General features: G+C 35.6%; 1 protein-coding gene across 5 annotated transcripts in view; it reads left to right on the plus strand.

The window, feature by feature from the left end:
- The window catches only part of KIF2A (kinesin family member 2A), an 89269-nt gene that overhangs the window by 54748 nt on the left and 16228 nt on the right, over positions 1-18293 (plus strand). For all 5 annotated transcript variants that reach the window (XM_066375710.1, XM_066375718.1, XM_066375699.1 and 2 more), the window contains 11 exons: positions 457-557; positions 5637-5732; positions 7034-7088; positions 7442-7604; positions 10646-10736; positions 10868-10931; positions 11479-11570; positions 11909-12051; positions 12403-12607; positions 14100-14210; positions 15104-15171. In XM_066375710.1, coding sequence (XP_066231807.1) covers positions 457-557; positions 5637-5732; positions 7034-7088; positions 7442-7604; positions 10646-10736; positions 10868-10931; positions 11479-11570; positions 11909-12051; positions 12403-12607; positions 14100-14210; positions 15104-15171 — 1189 coding nt within the window. The remainder of the gene's footprint in view (positions 1-456; positions 558-5636; positions 5733-7033; positions 7089-7441; positions 7605-10645; positions 10737-10867; positions 10932-11478; positions 11571-11908; positions 12052-12402; positions 12608-14099; positions 14211-15103; positions 15172-18293) is intronic.

Genomic DNA, 18293 nt, shown 5'->3' on the forward strand with positions numbered 1-18293 from the left:
TTTCATTTTACCACTGTGCAAAGTTATTATTTTTCTTCTTAGTTTAGTCTATTAATTGGGTTTTTAAATGTATAGTTTAGAAACAAAAAATTTTTTTACTATAAAATTATAAATATTTCAGTTGCTTTGAATTTAAAAGCTGGCCAGATGATAATTTGACAGACTTTATAGAAGAAGTTCTTATGCTTCTTGCTTCAAAGATCTGTGATTCTAAACCAGGAGATGACATGTATCACTATGTTAGAGTCATTTTTCTTGACTCTTATTTGTATATTGTCCTGTTCCTAGTTTTGTTAGAGCAGCTCATTAAGTAAAGTTCACATAGTTGTTGTAGTCATGCTTTGTCACTGTGTACTTTCTTTTGGTTATGTGGTGAAATTATACGTAAAATTTTGTGTATAAGTACAATATTCTAAAAAGTAAACTATACTTCTACAGTTCATCTTTTTCTTTCAGCACGTAGAAAATCTAATTGTGTGAAAGAAGTAGAAAAATTACAAGAAAAACGAGAAAAAAGGAGACTACAACAGCAAGAGCTTAGAGAAAAAAGAGCCCAGGTTTGTTACAGAAACATATTTTGTTTTTGCAGCAACTATAGATTAGACAGTGTGTCAGTGAAAGAGACTCACTTAAGAAAAAATAAATAAGCTCTGATTGGATAACTTAGTTGGTTAGAGTATTGTTTGGAAGTACAGAGGTTGCCGGTTTGATCCCTGGTCAGGGCACATTACAGGAACAGATTGATATTCCTGTATCTCTCCCTTTCTTTTTCTTCCTCTCTCTAAAATCAATAAAATAAACATTTTAAAAAAGAAAATAACTGAGGTGTTCATTTAAAGATTTCAATATTGTTCTTAAATTGATATTGAGTAATAATATTTATTTATTTATTTATTTATTTTACAGAGAGAGAGAGTCAGAGGGTTAGATAGGGACAGACAGACAGGAACGGAGAGAGATGAGAAGCATCAATCATTAGTTTTTCTTTTTTTTCCCCCCCCTTTTTTTTTTTAATTTTTCTGAAGCTGGAAACAGGGAGAGACAGTCAGACAGACTCCCGCATGCGCCCGACCGGGATCCACCCGGCACGCCCACCAGGGGCGACGCTCTGCCCAGCAGGGGGCGATGCTCTGCCCATCCTGGGCGTCGCCATGTTGCGACCAGAGCCACTCTAGCGCCTGAGGCAGAGGCCACAGAGCCATCCCCAGCGCCCGGGCCATCTTTGCTCCAATGGAGCCTTGGCTGCGGGAGGGGAAGAGAGAGACAGAGAGGAAAGCGCGGCGGAGGGGTGGAGAAGCAAATGGGTGCTTCTCCTGTGTGCCCTAGCCGGGAATCGAACCCGGGTCCTCCGCACGCTAGGCCGACGATCTACCGCTGAGCCAACCGGCCAGGGCCAATCATTAGTTTTTCATTGCAACATCTTAGTAGTTCATTGATTGCTTTCTCATATGTGCCTTGACCATGGGGCTACAGCAGACTGAGTAACCCCTTGCTCAAGCCAGTGACCTTGGGTCCAAGCTGGTGAGCTTTACTCAAACAAGATGAGCCCACGCTCAAGCTGGCGACCTCAGGGTCTTGAACCTGGCTCCTTCCGCATCCAAGTCTGATGCTCTATTCACTGCGCCACTGCCTGTTCAGGCCTGAGTAATAATATAAATTCTTGTGAAAATAAGTTGTAACAGATTTTACTGCATATATTTTTCATGTTTCAGTGTGTATATGTTAATTTTAAAGTTTGTTTCATTTTGAATAATAAGTTATGTTATAGAATTCTAATATAAGGATAGGATTTTATTCTATTATGAGAATAGGATTTTGACTTTTTAAAAATATCTAAAATATATTTAGAAGGATATTCAGTTAAAGTACATGATTATGTTATAAATTTTAGTATTTTCCATGGTTAGTAAAAAGTCAACATAACAAATACATTGAAAGTTGGGAAATTTCCTTGTGTTTTATTTATACTAGATATTGAGAGTATATCTGTGTTGTGCCCCTCTCCTATTCCATGTTGATGGTAGCAAAACTATTGATTAGCATTGGAAAAATTGTATAGAGAACTGGTCTTTTATCTCTTTGCAGGTCTTCATATATTAGTAATTCTGTTACTGTACACATAACTCTTCCATTGTGCTTATATTGTATCCTCAGAACTTGTTTCCATTAACAGAACATCAGGATTATTTTTTTATTTAGGAGTATGTTCAGATGCTCTTAATCATAAAGATGTTGTGTTTGGGAATCTTGGAGCCAGTATAATATTCAACCTGAGTAAATAGCTTTTATCTGAATATGATCTGAGAATGACTAGTTGGGTTTTGAAATAAATAATACACAAAACAGACAGATCTATTGATACTTTGCACAGATGCCACCTGGTGTTTCCTGTGAGTACTTCATCATACTTGCACATCTCTGGGATTTCTTTAGTTTTCACTTTACATAATACTTCTCAATTGACATAGTTGGTATGTTTCCTAGAAGAAGGTTACTTGAAAGTAAGTTTCATTAACAGTTTTGAAGTTTAATTATATTCAAAGCAAATCTGCATATGGTGTGTGAAAAATATGACTTCATAGAATGTTCAGTCATTTATTACTCATGGCTGGGAGAGGTTGTTAACTATTGCTATTTACTATATCTTAACCTGAATTTTCTCAGTTTTGAAGAAAAAAAGTAAATTATAGTTACTATGCTTTTCATCGGGGCTGAGAAACCAAAGAAATAGAGGCTTCCAATTCCATCATTACATTAAGAGTTTATTAAGGGAACTGTGATACGTGAAGTGTGTCTTGGTTGGTGACAAGAAGGCATCGATTCCCTCTGTTATGTGGCAGGCGCTCAGGAGTGGTATAGGACAGGACAGGATGGATAGGGGTGTGGCATATGACTTATCCCAGATGAGGGGAAAATGCTTTACATACTTGGCCCAGGATAGGACTCCGGCTTGATCCAGGAACTGGTGGCCTAGGGAAGGAGTCAGACAGTCTCGAGATTTAAGGGAAGCATCACTGTTCTGGCCTATACCCAGCAGGATCTATTTGGATCTAGCAGGAGGGTCAGCATCAATGAGGCAGGATCAGGAAGTGGTCATGTTATAGAACTGTTTTTCCTCCATAGCAGCCAGTGTTCAGTAATTTGAATATTAAAGACTTTTAAAGTTATCTTGGCTTTTGATTCTTTTAAATTTTATGTCGATTTGCAGTTGTTTTACCAACTTCAGGGTTTTTTTTAAGATAGCCAACAAAAATAGAAAATGAACATAAATGAATCCATATTTCTACTTTGCTGAAACAATGGATTAAGAACTGGGAAGAAGAATCTCATTAAATGAATTTTTCTAGAATTTCAGCTTTCGAGTTTAAGATGAGCACTATTTCTCTTTTGCTCCATTTTCTAGGATAATTAAGGCATAAGAGATGAAGTTTTGAAATAGGTCAAGGGTGGCTTTAATGAGGAATTTTGGGTTTAGAAGTAACAATGCACGTAGACTAGTGGTTCTCAAACTTTTTGAAGTTGGGGCACATTTAAAATTGTACAAATAATTGTAGGTGCACTATATACAAATTTCTGAGAAATATGTTATAATAATTAAGTCAAATATTAAAGAAAAAACAGAAAGTCCAAACGTGCTTTTATGGTAATTAAGCGAAATAAATACGACAAAAATAAATTTATTCTGACATTAAAAAACATTTTGCCCTGGCCGGTTGGCTCAGAGGTAGAGCGTCGGCCTAGCGTGCGGAGGACCCAGGTTCGATTCCTGGCCAGGGCACACAGGAGAAGCGCCCATTTGCTTCTCCACCCCTCCGCCACGCTTTCCTCTCTGTCTCTCTCTTCCCCTCCTGCAGCCAAGGCTCCATTGGAGCAAAGATGACCCGGGTGCTGGGGATGGTTCTGTGGCCTCTGCCTCAGGCGCTAGAGTGGCTCTGGTCGCAACATGGCGACGCCCAGGATGGGCAGAGCATCGCTCCCTGGTGGGCAGAGCGTCGCCCCTGGTGGGCGTGCTGGGTGGATCCCGGTCGGGCGCATGCGGGAGTCTGTCTGACTGTCTCTCCCCGTTTCCAGCTTCAGAAAAATACCAAAAAAAGTTTTTTCATTCTTGTGTTTATGAGAAACATGAGATATAGTCCCATATTGCCCGACAGACTCCCTTACATCTGTTGTCCCAGCATAATTATTAATAGCACCTCTTTCACTCTCCACAGTGTCCTGCTTTGAATGATGCTAGCGATTTCTTCAATGTTTGGGCATATTTCTTCAATATTTGAAAGGCAAACTCATTTCCTCATCAATACATTGAAGAATTCCTCTCTTTTTACTCTTGTGTTGAGGGTAGAAAATCCTAATTCACATAAATAGGATGTTGAAAATTGTAAAATGTTCAAAGTTTAGATATTGCCACATGTTGTTCTTTCATAGAAATCTAAAAGACTTCAAGAGACAATTTCTTATGTTTAATCATCAATCCACAATCAGTGGATATAGCTGCCAGTTCTTCTTCTGTTAATGTTAAACCAAAATCACTTGAAGCTTCCATGAATGGGTTTCTAATCCAATCATATTGTTCAGTGTTAAGTGATGGAAAATGCTATAAATGAAATTCTGCCTGTCGGCCTTCAAGTCCTATTTTATTTACACTTAACTTTTGCTCACTTCCAGAATTGGATTCTTCAATATTGTGCTTCTTTTTGAGAAATCTATTCATTTTATTTGGGTGTATTTATCTAAAAACAATATAATGATGTGTTAATAATATAATAAGGATGTGTTAACAAAAAGAGCGGTAATTCCGTAATGAAATGGTATAATAGAGTAACTATATTTATTTTTATATCTGGGTACATGCCATGAACCAGCGCAGCTAGTAATTCCAGGTCCCGAGTGAGAACAGTGCAGAATTAAGAAAATATGCAGAATTAAGAAAATACGAGGTCGAGAAGGCCCTGTAATTGCTGCTGGCAAGAACAAAGCATGCCCAAAATCTGCATATTGCTTTATTTATAGAGCAAAGTGGGCCATTAGCAAATCAATGAAGTCTTTGATCATGTTTCCAAGGCAACCCAAGAATTTTACCAAGTGCAGAAAACCTCCACCATACATACCATCTTAACTTTAAACCAAACAAAGGATAGAAGAAACTTGCCTCCAGTCTTTCTGGGGAACATGGGGGTAGTGTAAACAATCCAGCACCACAGCTTAAGAGCCTTTTGCAACCTAATCAGGCAAGTGAGGTGGGGGGTTGGGCAGACTGTCAGTTTACAGCCAATTCCCCATACCTCTCTCTCCCAAAAATCTAAACTCCAAAAACCCCGTTGGTCCCCAACAGGCACATATTTCTCTGGAATACCATAGGGCGCACCTGGAAATCTTCAAGGGTGCACCACTGCACCCTGGCACACATTTTGAGAACCACTGGTGTAGACTAAAAAAATTGTATTTTTAATATGCAAGTCATTCCTGAACATAGGATTAGTCATAACTGAAACTAAATTATATTTTCAGTTTGAGTAGTCTGGGCTTAGCTAGGGGAAATGACACAATCTATTAGTTTAATTTTCAAACCATATATAAAACACAGCAAATACCACATTACTATAATTATAATGATAATTGTCTTTGTCTTCTTATAGGATGTTGATGCCACAAACCCAAATTATGAAATTATGTGTATGATCAGAGACTTTAGAGGAAGTTTGGATTATAGACCATTAACAACAGCTGATCCTGTAAGATTTTTTTGTATATCATTGCTCTGTGACTCTTTGTATTGAAATAAAAACATGCTTGATATTCACTAAATTAATATTGTATTTACTAGGTAAAGTTTTCTTTCTGTGCTTATTTCCTACATTATAAGAAAATCAAGCAATCATCCACATTTTTGCTTCTCTTTCATAATTTGACATATCAGACAGGGTTCCCACAGAGATGTACATTTTAAAGCAAAACCTTCCCTATCTTTGGTAGGGATGAGCAACAGTTACAGGAGTTATGTCTAAATACCTTTATTTCCCCTTTGGGGAGTACAGTGCTCAAAAAGTGTTCTGCTGTTTTATTACTCCTTTCTTATTGAAGAATGAGAATTTATTGGACAGCGAATACCTTTGGTACTTATGGAAAATAATTCATTTGATGTAACACATACAGAATGTAGTATTAGGTACATGAAACACATTTGTTTAGCAGATGTATTATATGGAATTTAATAGAGTTGTTGGTCATAGCACCTGCATCCCATGTATTTTGGTAGTTCTCCATATGGGTACCCCTCCTTGTGTGTTTAACCCACTATTTCTGAGCTTATACCTTTAAGATAGGGATTAGCAAACTTTTTCTGAAAAGAGCCTGATAGTAAATATTTTAGGCTTAACTACATATATGGTATGGTATTTGTTATAACTACTCAGTTCTACTTTTGTAGTATGAAAGCAGCCATAGACAATGCATAAATGAATGGGTGTGACTGTTTTAGTAAAACATTACAAAAGCAGGTAGTGGGCTAGATTAAGCCTACAGCCACCATACTTTGCCAATCCTTGCTTTGTGTTATTATTAAAAGGCAAGTATTGGGAACATAAGTTTTATGAAAAATATTTATGTGTAAGATTTGGCATATTCAAGTTATTTTGCTCAGTAATCTCCTGGGATTCATGTTTCTTGTCTGTATAGTTAGTTATCTTTGCCAGCAACTTTCCCCATAATCCACCAGAAAATATGCCATTGGTAGGAAATTTCACTTTTGTTGTACACAGCACATCTTGAAGTGAATAAGGCAGCTTCTTAATGTGAACTTAATTGCTACTAAGAACATAGTGCCCTCTACAACATTATTTTTTAATAGTTTATCAAATAACAAGATAAGGGAGTCTCCATTATACTCAGAATTTTAGAAATAATTTGTGTCTAATAAAATTTGTGCAAGCTGATGTTTTTAAAGCTTACTTATCTTATTTATACCACATACAGTTAACCTTTCAGTGTTTTACATACCACTGATAATCACCAAAATAAAATATTTTATTTTTAGATTGATGAACATAGGATATGTGTTTGTGTAAGAAAACGACCACTCAATAAAAAAGGTATGATGCTTATTGAGCTATAATCAAAGATTGATTTTATTGTTTTAAATTTATTTTGTAATCGCAGAAATCACATTGGTTTGGGACAGTTAAATGTAAATCACTTTATTTGTATATAACCAGTATGCAGATTTCTATGGTTAATCTGTTGATTTGTTACTGCTCTATGAATTATTGCCATTCTTGGTTCTTGCTTCACAGAAATTTTTATTTTTTTCTTTGTTTTACTTTGTTGCTGAAATATTCTGTCTCATTGAATGGGATATTTATATTTACAGAACTAATTGCTTTTTTATATATTAACTCAAATGATATAAAAGTTTCTGGGCATTGATTTTCATTTATTCTTTTAGAAACTCAAATGAAAGATCTTGATGTAATCACAATCCCTAGTAAAGATGTTGTGATGGTACATGAGCCAAAACAAAAAGTAGATTTAACAAGGTACCTAGAAAACCAAACATTTCGTTTTGATTATGCCTTTGATGACTCAGCTCCTAATGAAATGGTTTACAGGTAGGTAAATTTGTTTTAAATTAGAATTTTGTTCTCATAATGTGTTCATTATTACCCTGAAACTTATATTGATCTTGGCATATCTCTCCAAAAGTGTAATATGCTTTTGTATTCTGAGTTTAAACAAAGAAGAATATGTAATAAACACTATATAATATTAACACTTGTTCTCTTTAATGCTTCCTTAAATCATAGTTTTTATTACTATATGGATAGAAAATTTGTAAAAAATGTTGATATTGGCCCTGGCCAGTTGACTCAGTGGTAGAGACGTCGGCCTGGCGTGCAGAAGTCCCAGGTTCGATTCCCGGCCAGGACACATAGGAGAGGCGCCCATCTGCTTCTCCACCCCTCCTCCTTCCTCTCTGTCTCTCTCTCCCTCTCCCGCAGCCAAGGCTCCATTGGAGCAAAGATGGCCCGGGCGCTGGGGATGGCTCTGTGGCCTCTGCCTCAGGCGCTAGAGTGGCTCTGGTCGCTGCAACATAGCGACGCCCAGGATGGGCAGAGCATCGCCCCCTGGTGGGCAGAGCCGGGTAGATCCCGGTCGGGCGCATGCGAGAGTCTGTCTGACTGTCTCTCCCCATTTCCAGCTTCAGAAAAATAAAAAAAAGAAAAAAAAATGTTGATATTTTAGTACCTCTAAGGAAGTGATTAGAAGAGGACTTCTTTTTACTTTTTAAATCCTGTACTAATAATTTGAAATATTACATGTCAGTCTAATTTGTCTAAATCTTTATTTAGCTTGTACCATCACTTAAGAAAATAAGTGCTGTAAATCTTGCATTTGTCTAATTTTTATCATCTTTAAGTTTTGGAATAGTTTTAATATATGAAATTCTTGTGTTAACATAGTCAGCTTATAAACAGCTGAAATTTATATGTATAATATATTGATATCCCAAATTTTTAGTCCAAATTTAGATTTTCATATGTGGTTTATAAACATTCATCTCTTATAACAGGTCAGTTTTAGCATATACTATATATGCATGCTATGTAGAACTTGACAGTGTTCTTGAATGCTATGTTTCATTGCAAACAGAAAATTAAAGAGTCCTAAGAATTGACGATGTTATAAACAATAGTGTGTTGAACAATTTATTGTCTTAAGCTAGCAAACTGGGAGTTCAGTTGTAAAGAAAGGGGACAAAATTTATGGACACATGAATGCGAGATAGGAATAAAGTGAGGAATTTGTACCTTTTCTGAGAACAGAGTCCATTCCTCCCCTCTTACTCTTTTCTCTACTCCTGCCTATCAAATCTCTGTTTGCCTGTTAATCATTTTCAAAAAATTATAAATAAAGGTATGTTTTTGTATATGCTGGAATTAGTAAACATTCTATGTTTCACCCTATTTTATGTTCCTTAACTTCACCCATATTGATTAAATCCCCTTTCTCTTATCCTTAACTTTTATGGGTTGAAGAGTTAGACTTTTTCTCATCTCGTCAAACTCATTTCTAGAACTTTTTTCTCCCTTTTGTTCTGTATTTTCTCCAGTTGTGCCTTACAAAATATATTGGCAGAGCTGTACTGTTTCATATGTATTATTTTGAGACCTATATGAAAAGATTTGTTTTCTGTTATACTTTTTTAACTCTTTGCTCAATGAAATATTTCTTGGCCCTCCTACCATTTAACTCTAGTGGTTACACCAATAGGTTTGAAGAACAATCCAAACCATATTTTGACATCCTTTTTTTCTATCAAGACTATCAACTCAGAACTTAATGTCTTAGAACAGGGGTCCCCAAACTTTTTACACAGAGGGCCAGCTCACTGTCCCTCAGACTGTTGGAGGGCCGGACTGTAAAAAAACTATGAACAAATCCCCATTCACACTGCACGTATCTTATTTTAAAGTAAAAAAACAAAATGGGAACAAATAACAATATTTAAAATAAAGAACAAGTAAATTTAAATCAACAAACTGACCAGTATTTCAATGGGAACTATGCTCCTCTCACTGACCACCAATGATAGAGGTGCCCCTTCCGGAAGTGTGGCGGGGGACGGATAAATGGTCTCAGGGGGCCGCATGTGGCCTGCTGGCCGTAGTTTAGGGACCCCTGTCTTAGAAGGATAATTTATTTTTACTTTTCCGTATTCAGTGGAATCTTATCACTTTTCTACTTCCTTAGATGGTCTAACATAATGTTTTTATACTTTTACCCTTGAGCTTTTTTCTATTGAGATTACCACTTTTTTAATTCTTGAATCTTTGGGGTCTTGTTTTTTCTTTATATATGTATGTTTTATTTGTCTGGCTAATATCACCACTTTTTGTTATTTTTTAAACTTTCCTGTGGTCTTCTATATATGTCGTATCTGTTATTATCAAGTTTTATTGTCCATCATTATTGTGATTATTGTTTATTATGGATTTATTGCTTGAAATTATACTTCAACAATTTAAACAATTTAAGAACTTTAAGCAATTCTAGGATCTAGTTATTTAAATTTTTTAACAAATCAGTGGACTCAATTGTGGCCCAGAGTTGAGCTCATTGATTTGTTAAAAATTTTGGTGTAAGTTTTGTTCATTAGTAAGACTATATTACTTTTATTTCTAGTTTAACTTAAATATATATATATATTTTTTTATTTATTTATTTTTTTTTCTGAAGTTGGAAACGGGGAGAGACAGTCGGACAGACTCCCGCATGCGCCCGACCGGGATCCACCCAGCATGCCCACCAGGGGCGACGCTCTGCCCACCAGGGGGCGATGCTCTGCCCCTCCGGGGCGTCGCTCTGCCGCGACCAGAGCCACTCTAGCGCCTGGGGCAGAGGCCAAGGAGCCATCCCCAGCGCCCGGGCCATCTTTGCTCCAATGGAGCCTTGGCTGCGGGAGGGGAAGAGAGAGACAGAGAGGAGGGGGGGGGGTGGAGAAGCAAATGGGCGCTTCTCCTGTGTGCCCTGGCTGGGAATCGAACCCGGGTCCCCCGCATGCCAGGCCGACGCTCTACCGCTGAGCCAACCGGGCAGGGCTAACTTGAATATTAAAGACACATTCTGACAGGAACATATTATTTTTAAGGTTTACAGCTAGACCACTAGTGGAAACTATATTCGAAAGAGGAATGGCTACATGCTTTGCTTATGGGCAGACTGGAAGTGGAAAAACTCATGTAAGTAATTTATTATAGTTAAATGCTGGTATGAAGCTAGTTTATTTTACTTATAGCTTAATTCTTAGACCTAAAATTTTAATATTTATTCCTGAATAATATCTGTTCTTTATTTTCTATGTAACATGTAGACTATGGGAGGTGACTTTTCAGGAAAGAACCAAGATTGTTCTAAAGGAATTTATGCATTAGCAGGTAATTGTTCTTTTTTGATAATCATTTATAATTTTTTTAAAATATTATTCTGGTGGGTTTGAAATAAGTCTTGGACATACTTTCCAGTATTTTAAAAGTAACCATAGTTCTATATTAACCATACATTATGTCAATTTTAGGTTATCAGACTGCTTGAAAAGAACTGTACATTTGGGGCAGAAATCTTGATTCTGTTTATATCATTGTAATCTGAAACATTGTTGGAGCTTATTGTTTGTTGTTGAATAATGATTTGTGAAAAGCTTCCATTTGGTAGTTATTTAGAGCAACCTTATTATGACCACATATAATTTGATGCAATTTAAAAGGATAAATAATAGCATCCTTTTATTAAATAATGGAGAGTGGCATCTAAACCATAAGTACAGCAAAAACTATTACTACTATATTTTGTAAAATTTTCATTATTGATGTTATTATTGTGGGTAAAGATAAACATACTTCTAAAAGTAAAAAATTTGAAATGCTTTTTAAGATAGTATTTGTTACATCTCAACAAATTTTCTCCCTGTGAAATTCTTGATAGCTCGAGATGTTTTTTTAATGCTAAAGAAGCCGAACTATAAGAAGTTAGAGCTTCAAGTGTATGCAACCTTTTTTGAAATTTATAGTGGAAAGGTAAGTAGAAACTTTAAAACAGTGTATTTTTGTTTCTTAAATTTTGGTTAAACTATACATAATATTTATTATTTTAATCATGTTTAAGGTATACGTTCAGTGGCATGTACATTCACAGCCACTGCCACCATATAATCTTTACAAGTATTTGGAATATTATGTTAGAATTTTGCTATGAGATTTTTAAAAATTCCTTTGAAAGAACTCAAATATTGAACATTTTACTTTAAAAATTAATATTTTCTGAAATGATTTTCAGGCTTTAAATGAGTAGTTTTTATAGAACTGATTCTTTTTTTCTTTATAGCTAGTTTTCTAATTTGAAAAAATTTTTATAGGTGTTTGACTTGCTAAACAGGAAAACAAAATTAAGAGTGCTAGAAGATGGAAAACAGCAGGTTCAAGTGGTGGGCTTACAGGAACGAGAGGTCAAATGTGTTGAAGATGTACTGAAACTCATTGACATAGGCAACAGTTGCAGGTAAATCTCATTTAAATTAAGATAGGGAAACAATTTTATAATCTGTTTTAGGTACTTTGGCTATAAAATAAAAAAGCAAGGATGGTATTCAGTGCTTCTTGGAAGTAAAAATCATTGTTCATAAAAACTTTGTTACATGGAACTTTGAGTGATGTCTATTCTATTTATGTCATATTACAAATATACTAGAAGTACTATCTGTCGTATTGAGGTGTATGAATCTGGTTATGTTTAAGTGGTGTTAACTCCAGATGTCTTTTTTGTATTTACATGATTAAAACTAGTTGTTGTTGTTTTTTTTAATAAAAATACTGTAGTTTCAACATAAAGTTTTCATGTATCAAATTATAGAACATCCGGACAAACATCTGCAAATGCACATTCATCTCGGAGCCATGCAGTGTTTCAGATTATTCTTAGAAGGAAAGGAAAACTACATGGCAAATTTTCTCTCATCGATTTGGCTGGAAATGAAAGAGGAGCTGATACTTCCAGTGCAGATAGGCAAACGAGGCTTGAAGGTGCTGAAATTAATAAAAGCCTTTTAGCTCTCAAGGTAAATAAAATGTATTTAGTTGTGAAGTCTTTTATTTTTTATTTTAATTACATATACTCAGCTATAAAATAATAGTATTTGTTTTGTCTAATAAGAAAGAGACGTTATCAAAATTAAGGTTTTTTTATATTTGTAGGTATAGATTTATTTTGTACCCAGAATTTTTCTTTACATACATTATTCATTCTTTTGTGGGGTAGATGAAATATCTGTTGTTTGGCAGGCCAATTTCTGGGCTAGAGGGAGATTACAGAGGGCCCTTATCAGTCATATTTTTGTGTAGGAGGGCAAGGAACCACAAAACTGAGTGAAGAAAGAGTTTCTCAGAAAAATGTGAAATTGCTTTCAAAAAGTTTGGCTAGTATTATATCTCTTCCTTGAAGAAAAGCAGATCGGTAGGACTTCAAGAAAGCAATCTGTTGTTGGTATTCAGGGTCTCATGAAGAGGCGCCGCAAAGGAATGAGGCAGCAACAGTACTGCAAGTGGAGGACCTCAATCTCTCCAGGACTGAGGTGCCTTAGAGAGACCAGTTATACATTTTAGTAAGCAGAAACATGGCATCCTGTGTGATAAACTAACAAACAGAATACAGTGTACAAGTTTATTATTTAGTTTTGCAAAACTGATTAGATTTCTCTTGCGCTTTCTGAGACATAACACCACACCATCTGCTGTCCAATTTTTGACCTGCAGAAAGCTCCAGCAGGGCCAAGCATCGCTTCCTCGGGGCCTTTCCTGGACGCAACTGCCTTCAGTCATGTATGCTTGGTCTCAACCTTCACTTTCTCAGGATGGGAACAGAAAGTCACTTGGTGCTTTGGCTTTCTTCCAACACAATCTGTGTTTTTTCTTTTATAGTGCCACTTTAAAAGTTTCTTTTTACGGTTATCCTACTTCCTGTCACTTCTAAATACTATTTATAATTTCCAGAAGAATTTTTTGAAATAATACTTCTTTGGGTTTTTTTTTTTTTTTCTTTTTTTTTTTGACAGAGACAGAGAGAGAGTCAGAGAGAGGGATAGATAGGGACAGACAGACAGGAACGGAGAGATGAGAAGCATCAATCATTAGTTTTTTGTTGCGCATTGCAACACCTTAGTTGTTCATTGATTGCTTTCTCATATGTGCCTTGACTGTGGGCCTTCAGCAGACCTAGTAACCCTTTGCTCGAGCCAGCGACCTTGGGTCCAAACTGGTGAACTTTTGCTCACACCAAATGAGCCCGCGCTCAAGCTGGCGACCTCAGGGTCTCGAGCCTGGGTCCTCGGCATCCCAGTTCGACGCTCTGTTCACTGTGCCACCGCCTGGTCAGGCTAATTTAATTTCATTTTCTTGAGTTAGGATTTATGGCAACATCTTTACTATTCTGTAAACTTGTTAGTAGCATTTTCAGAGCTGATCAGAATTTTAGTAAGAGGTCTTTTAAATATGTTAAGTTTATTATTCTTTATAAGAAACCTAATCTTGGAAACTTGCTTTCTTAATTTCCAGGAGTGCATCAGAGCCTTAGGTAGAAATAAACCTCATACTCCTTTCCGAGCAAGTAAACTCACTCAGGTGTTAAGAGATTCATTCATAGGTGAAAACTCTCGTACCTGCATGGTAAGTTAATGGATTTATTGTGTTTGTTTTGTTTTAATTCTGAATGAATAATTACATAATAGCTATAGAATAATTATATATTAAAGACAATCATTTAAACCCTTCTATTGTGAGAGACAATACTTATGAAGTGGTTTCTGAAGTCTGATAGGATTATATTTCACTTATAGTGCATTCTGTCTACTAATTCTGACATCTAAGTCTTCTTGAGGTTGGTTTCCATTGATATTTATTTTTCTTGAGTATGGGTTACACTTTTTATTTGTTCATATGTCAAGTAATTTTGGATTATATGATTTTTATTAGGAATGAAAACTAATGGACACCTGAATCTGTTATAGTCTCAAAATTATTGATTTTTTTGTTGTTATTGTGTAGCAGGAAATTAATTTAGCTGAACTTACTCTAAATTCTTGTCTCTCCTGATTTTGGCAGTAACTGAAATTAAAATCTTTGTTAGCTCTTTTAGACATAACTATGTGGTTGAAGTCATCCTGTGCACGCTTTGTTTAGGTATCAGCCAGAGAGCTAGGCAGTTTACATGCAGAATTTGAGTCTCTCCCTCTGCAGTAGTTTCTTCTGGGACAAATTTCTCTTTCCAGCTGCTATGATCCCTGCCTTCTAACTTTGTCCATTAGATTCTTAACAAGGGAAACTCTAGGTTTCTAATGAACTTTTAGTTGTCTTGTGTGACAGCAGCAGAGCTTGTCCCTAGGCAAGAAACCTCATATTAAAGTGGGTTGGGAAGAAGTCATTCAGTGTTACTCCATTTTTCTAAGTGTTGACCTCCATTTTCTGCCTGATTTTGATCACTTTCTAGGGCATTCAGAGAACTGTTTATATTATAACTGGAGTTTATAATTATTATTTATGTTTGTATTTTTCCCTCATAGATTGCTACAATCTCTCCAGGAATGGCATCCTGTGAAAATACTCTTAATACATTAAGATATGCAAATAGGTATGAGAAATGTTTATCCATTTTGAAATTTGAGGGAAGTAGAGCAGTATATGATTTGATTTTATATCTGATAGAGTAAATCTTATTACATTGTTCTTTTAATTTTCAAAAAAAATTGCATATTTTGTCAGTTTTTCAGAATAATTGGAAATGTGTAATTTGGGAAGATATTTTTATTTTTAGTAGTATTGTTCTTTCTATTCTAGAACATGACTATTTTTTCATTTAACCAAGTTACATTTCATAATATTTTACCACATTTGAATCAGACAAATTCTTCCTAGTATATTAAGACTCTAAAGTAAGTATCAGGGGGCCAATCTGTATTTCTTAAATTGTTTTGCTATATGCTGAAAATTATCTGCATAAAAATTAATACAACATTAAACATTACACATGGAGAATCTAGGTTTAAATTAAGTAGTGATAGCACAGTTTTTTCTGGTGGTCTGTATGGATTACATTTTTATTCGTGTCAGTAGTGTTATAAACTTTACTAGGTAACAAGATATTTACAGGTGAAAGGATAAGAACACATTATAGACTATTAAAGTTGTGTACTTCTTATAGTCATGAATTGCCCTTGGAATTTTGGATTATGATGGGCATATTTATATTTATTCCATAGATTATTCCCATTGCACTTGTTTTGAATGACTGTAGTTTTAATTTTCTATTATCACATACTGCGTTGGTGATTTTAACCTAGAGATAAAATTTCTCTTTGTATTGCATTTCTAGTGTGAAGACTCTCTTAATTTTGCTGAATATAAGTATTTTCTATTTCTTTGTTTTAATCATAAAAATTTTATTTTTAATCTTTTATTAAAATATAAAAAACATATACATACTGAAAAGTACCAAAAACATAAGTGGATAATTTAATAAATACTTATAAAATGAAAATTCCTGTCATCAGACTGGGAAAGAAAACATTGCCAGCTCCTCAGAAAGTTTCCTGTGTGTTTCTTCCTGATCGTGAATTCTGAGTAACATGTTCACCTGCATGAATCTCTACTCTGAGGCAGACATTCATGCTCTGACTTCTATGGAAAAATTGCTACTTTTTTCCCCCCTCTTTTTTTCCCCCTCCTCTCTTTTTAAAAATAGTTTTATTACTTATGAATTCATCCCTGAACACCATAGGTAACTATAGCTGAACTTTACATGAATGAGATCCGTACCCTTTGTACTTTTCTATCTTTTGCTTCAGCTGAAGAGATGTTTTGAAATCATGGTAAAATGGTTGGAAAGTATAAACCTGTTGACAGTTTGTAAAAAGATTTTAAAATATATTAGATTCTTTAATATGTAATATAACTATTTCTAAATCCCTTTTAAATTTTGAATTATGAGTTTCTAGCTGGAAACCTTTATAGGACTTTTATTTGATCCTTATAATAAACATTTGTGGTATAGTGGGGGTTTTATCATTAATTTAAAATGCTTGTTCTTTCAAGACTTTATAGGAGAGATAAGGAAGAGCTTGTTATAGCGGAATATTGCCATGTTGTGGAATTTAAACAAATAAAAACCCTTTATGTCTTCAGACTTCTGGCTGCAAAGGAATCCCCCTAATGTGAAAATGCTCTGTCTGGCTATTTCTCTAGTTTGTTTAGGTCCAAGTAAAATGTTTTAATTTATTACCATGTAATGTAATTCATTTGCAACATGAATAATGATCTGGGAGAAATAATTCTGCCTTTTATTTCCAAATCTCCAAGAATAAAGATTTTTTTCAGTCTTCTTGATAGCTTTCTTTGGAGGAATATAAATAACTCCTGAATGTAGTAGAGTTTAAGCTGAGCAAGAGGGCTTTGAATAAAGGAAAAGTATGTGGTTAGAGGTTAACGGTATCTCAATTAGGAGATTATTAAAATATTAAGATAAAAGGCCCTGGATGGATGGTTCAGTGGATGGAGTGTTGTCCTGACATGCTGAGGTCTCGGGATGACCCCGATCAGGGCACAAATAAGAATAAAAAGCAGCCTGACCAGGCAGTGGCGCAGTGGATAGAGCATTGGACTGGGATGCGGAGGACCCAGGTTCGAGACCCCGAGGTCGCCACCTTGAGCGCAGGCTCATTGGCTTTGAGCAAGGCTCACCAGCTGAGCCCAAGGTTGCTGGCTCGAGCAAGGGGTCACTCAGTCTGCTGTAGCCCCCTGGTCAAGGCACATATGAGAAATCAATCAATGGACAACTAAGGAGCTGCAACAAAGAATTGATGCTTCTCATCCTTCTTCCTTCCTGTCTGTGTGTCCCTATCTGTCCTCTCTCTCTGTCACAAAAAATAAAAAATATTAAAAAAAAGAATAAAAAACAACCAGTTAGTGCACAACTACATGGAACGAGTAGATGCTTATCTGTTTCTCTTACCTACCCCCACTTCCTCTTCTTCCTTCTCTCTTTCACTTTCTTTCAAATCAATGGGGGAGGGGGATAAAAAATGGGTAGGGAGTAAAGAGAGTTAAGTAGTATTAGAAATTAGATTTGTCATCATGTGAGGTAAATAAACTTTACAAAGGGACTATAAGGTACAAAAGGCAGATGAATCCAGTATTGAAACTTTGTGTCATAGACCAGTGGTAGTCAACCTGGTCCCTACCGCCCACTAGTGGGTGTTCCAGCTTTCATGGTAGGTGGTAGCGGAGCAACCAAAGTATAAATAAAAAGATAGATTTAACTATAGTAAGTTGTTTTATAAAGATTTATTCTGCCAAACAATGAAAATCCAACATAAAGTACTTGGTAAGTAATTATTGTATGCTTTAACTTGCTGTAACTCTGCTTTATAAATTTTATAAAGTAAAGTTACTTCCCTACTTTATAAATCACCATTACTGTGGAACCGGTGGGCGGTTAGAAAACTTTACTACTAACAGAGATACAAAAGTAGGCGGTAGGTATAAAAAGGTTGACTACCCCTGGTCATAGACATTATATTACCTATAGGTAAAAGAATGATTGTAGGTAGAAGAAATATATTAATTTGATATACATTAAATATTAGCAAGATCTGTATTACTCTTTTTGACCTAAGGAAACAGTGATTTCATTTAATTCAACCTAAGAAAAGTAGTGAGAGAAACAGAATATGTGTAGTATATAAAGCGTTTAACATA

This window comes from Saccopteryx leptura, chromosome 1 (assembly GCF_036850995.1).
Source record: "Saccopteryx leptura isolate mSacLep1 chromosome 1, mSacLep1_pri_phased_curated, whole genome shotgun sequence".
NCBI classification, from domain to species: domain Eukaryota; kingdom Metazoa; phylum Chordata; class Mammalia; order Chiroptera; family Emballonuridae; genus Saccopteryx; species Saccopteryx leptura.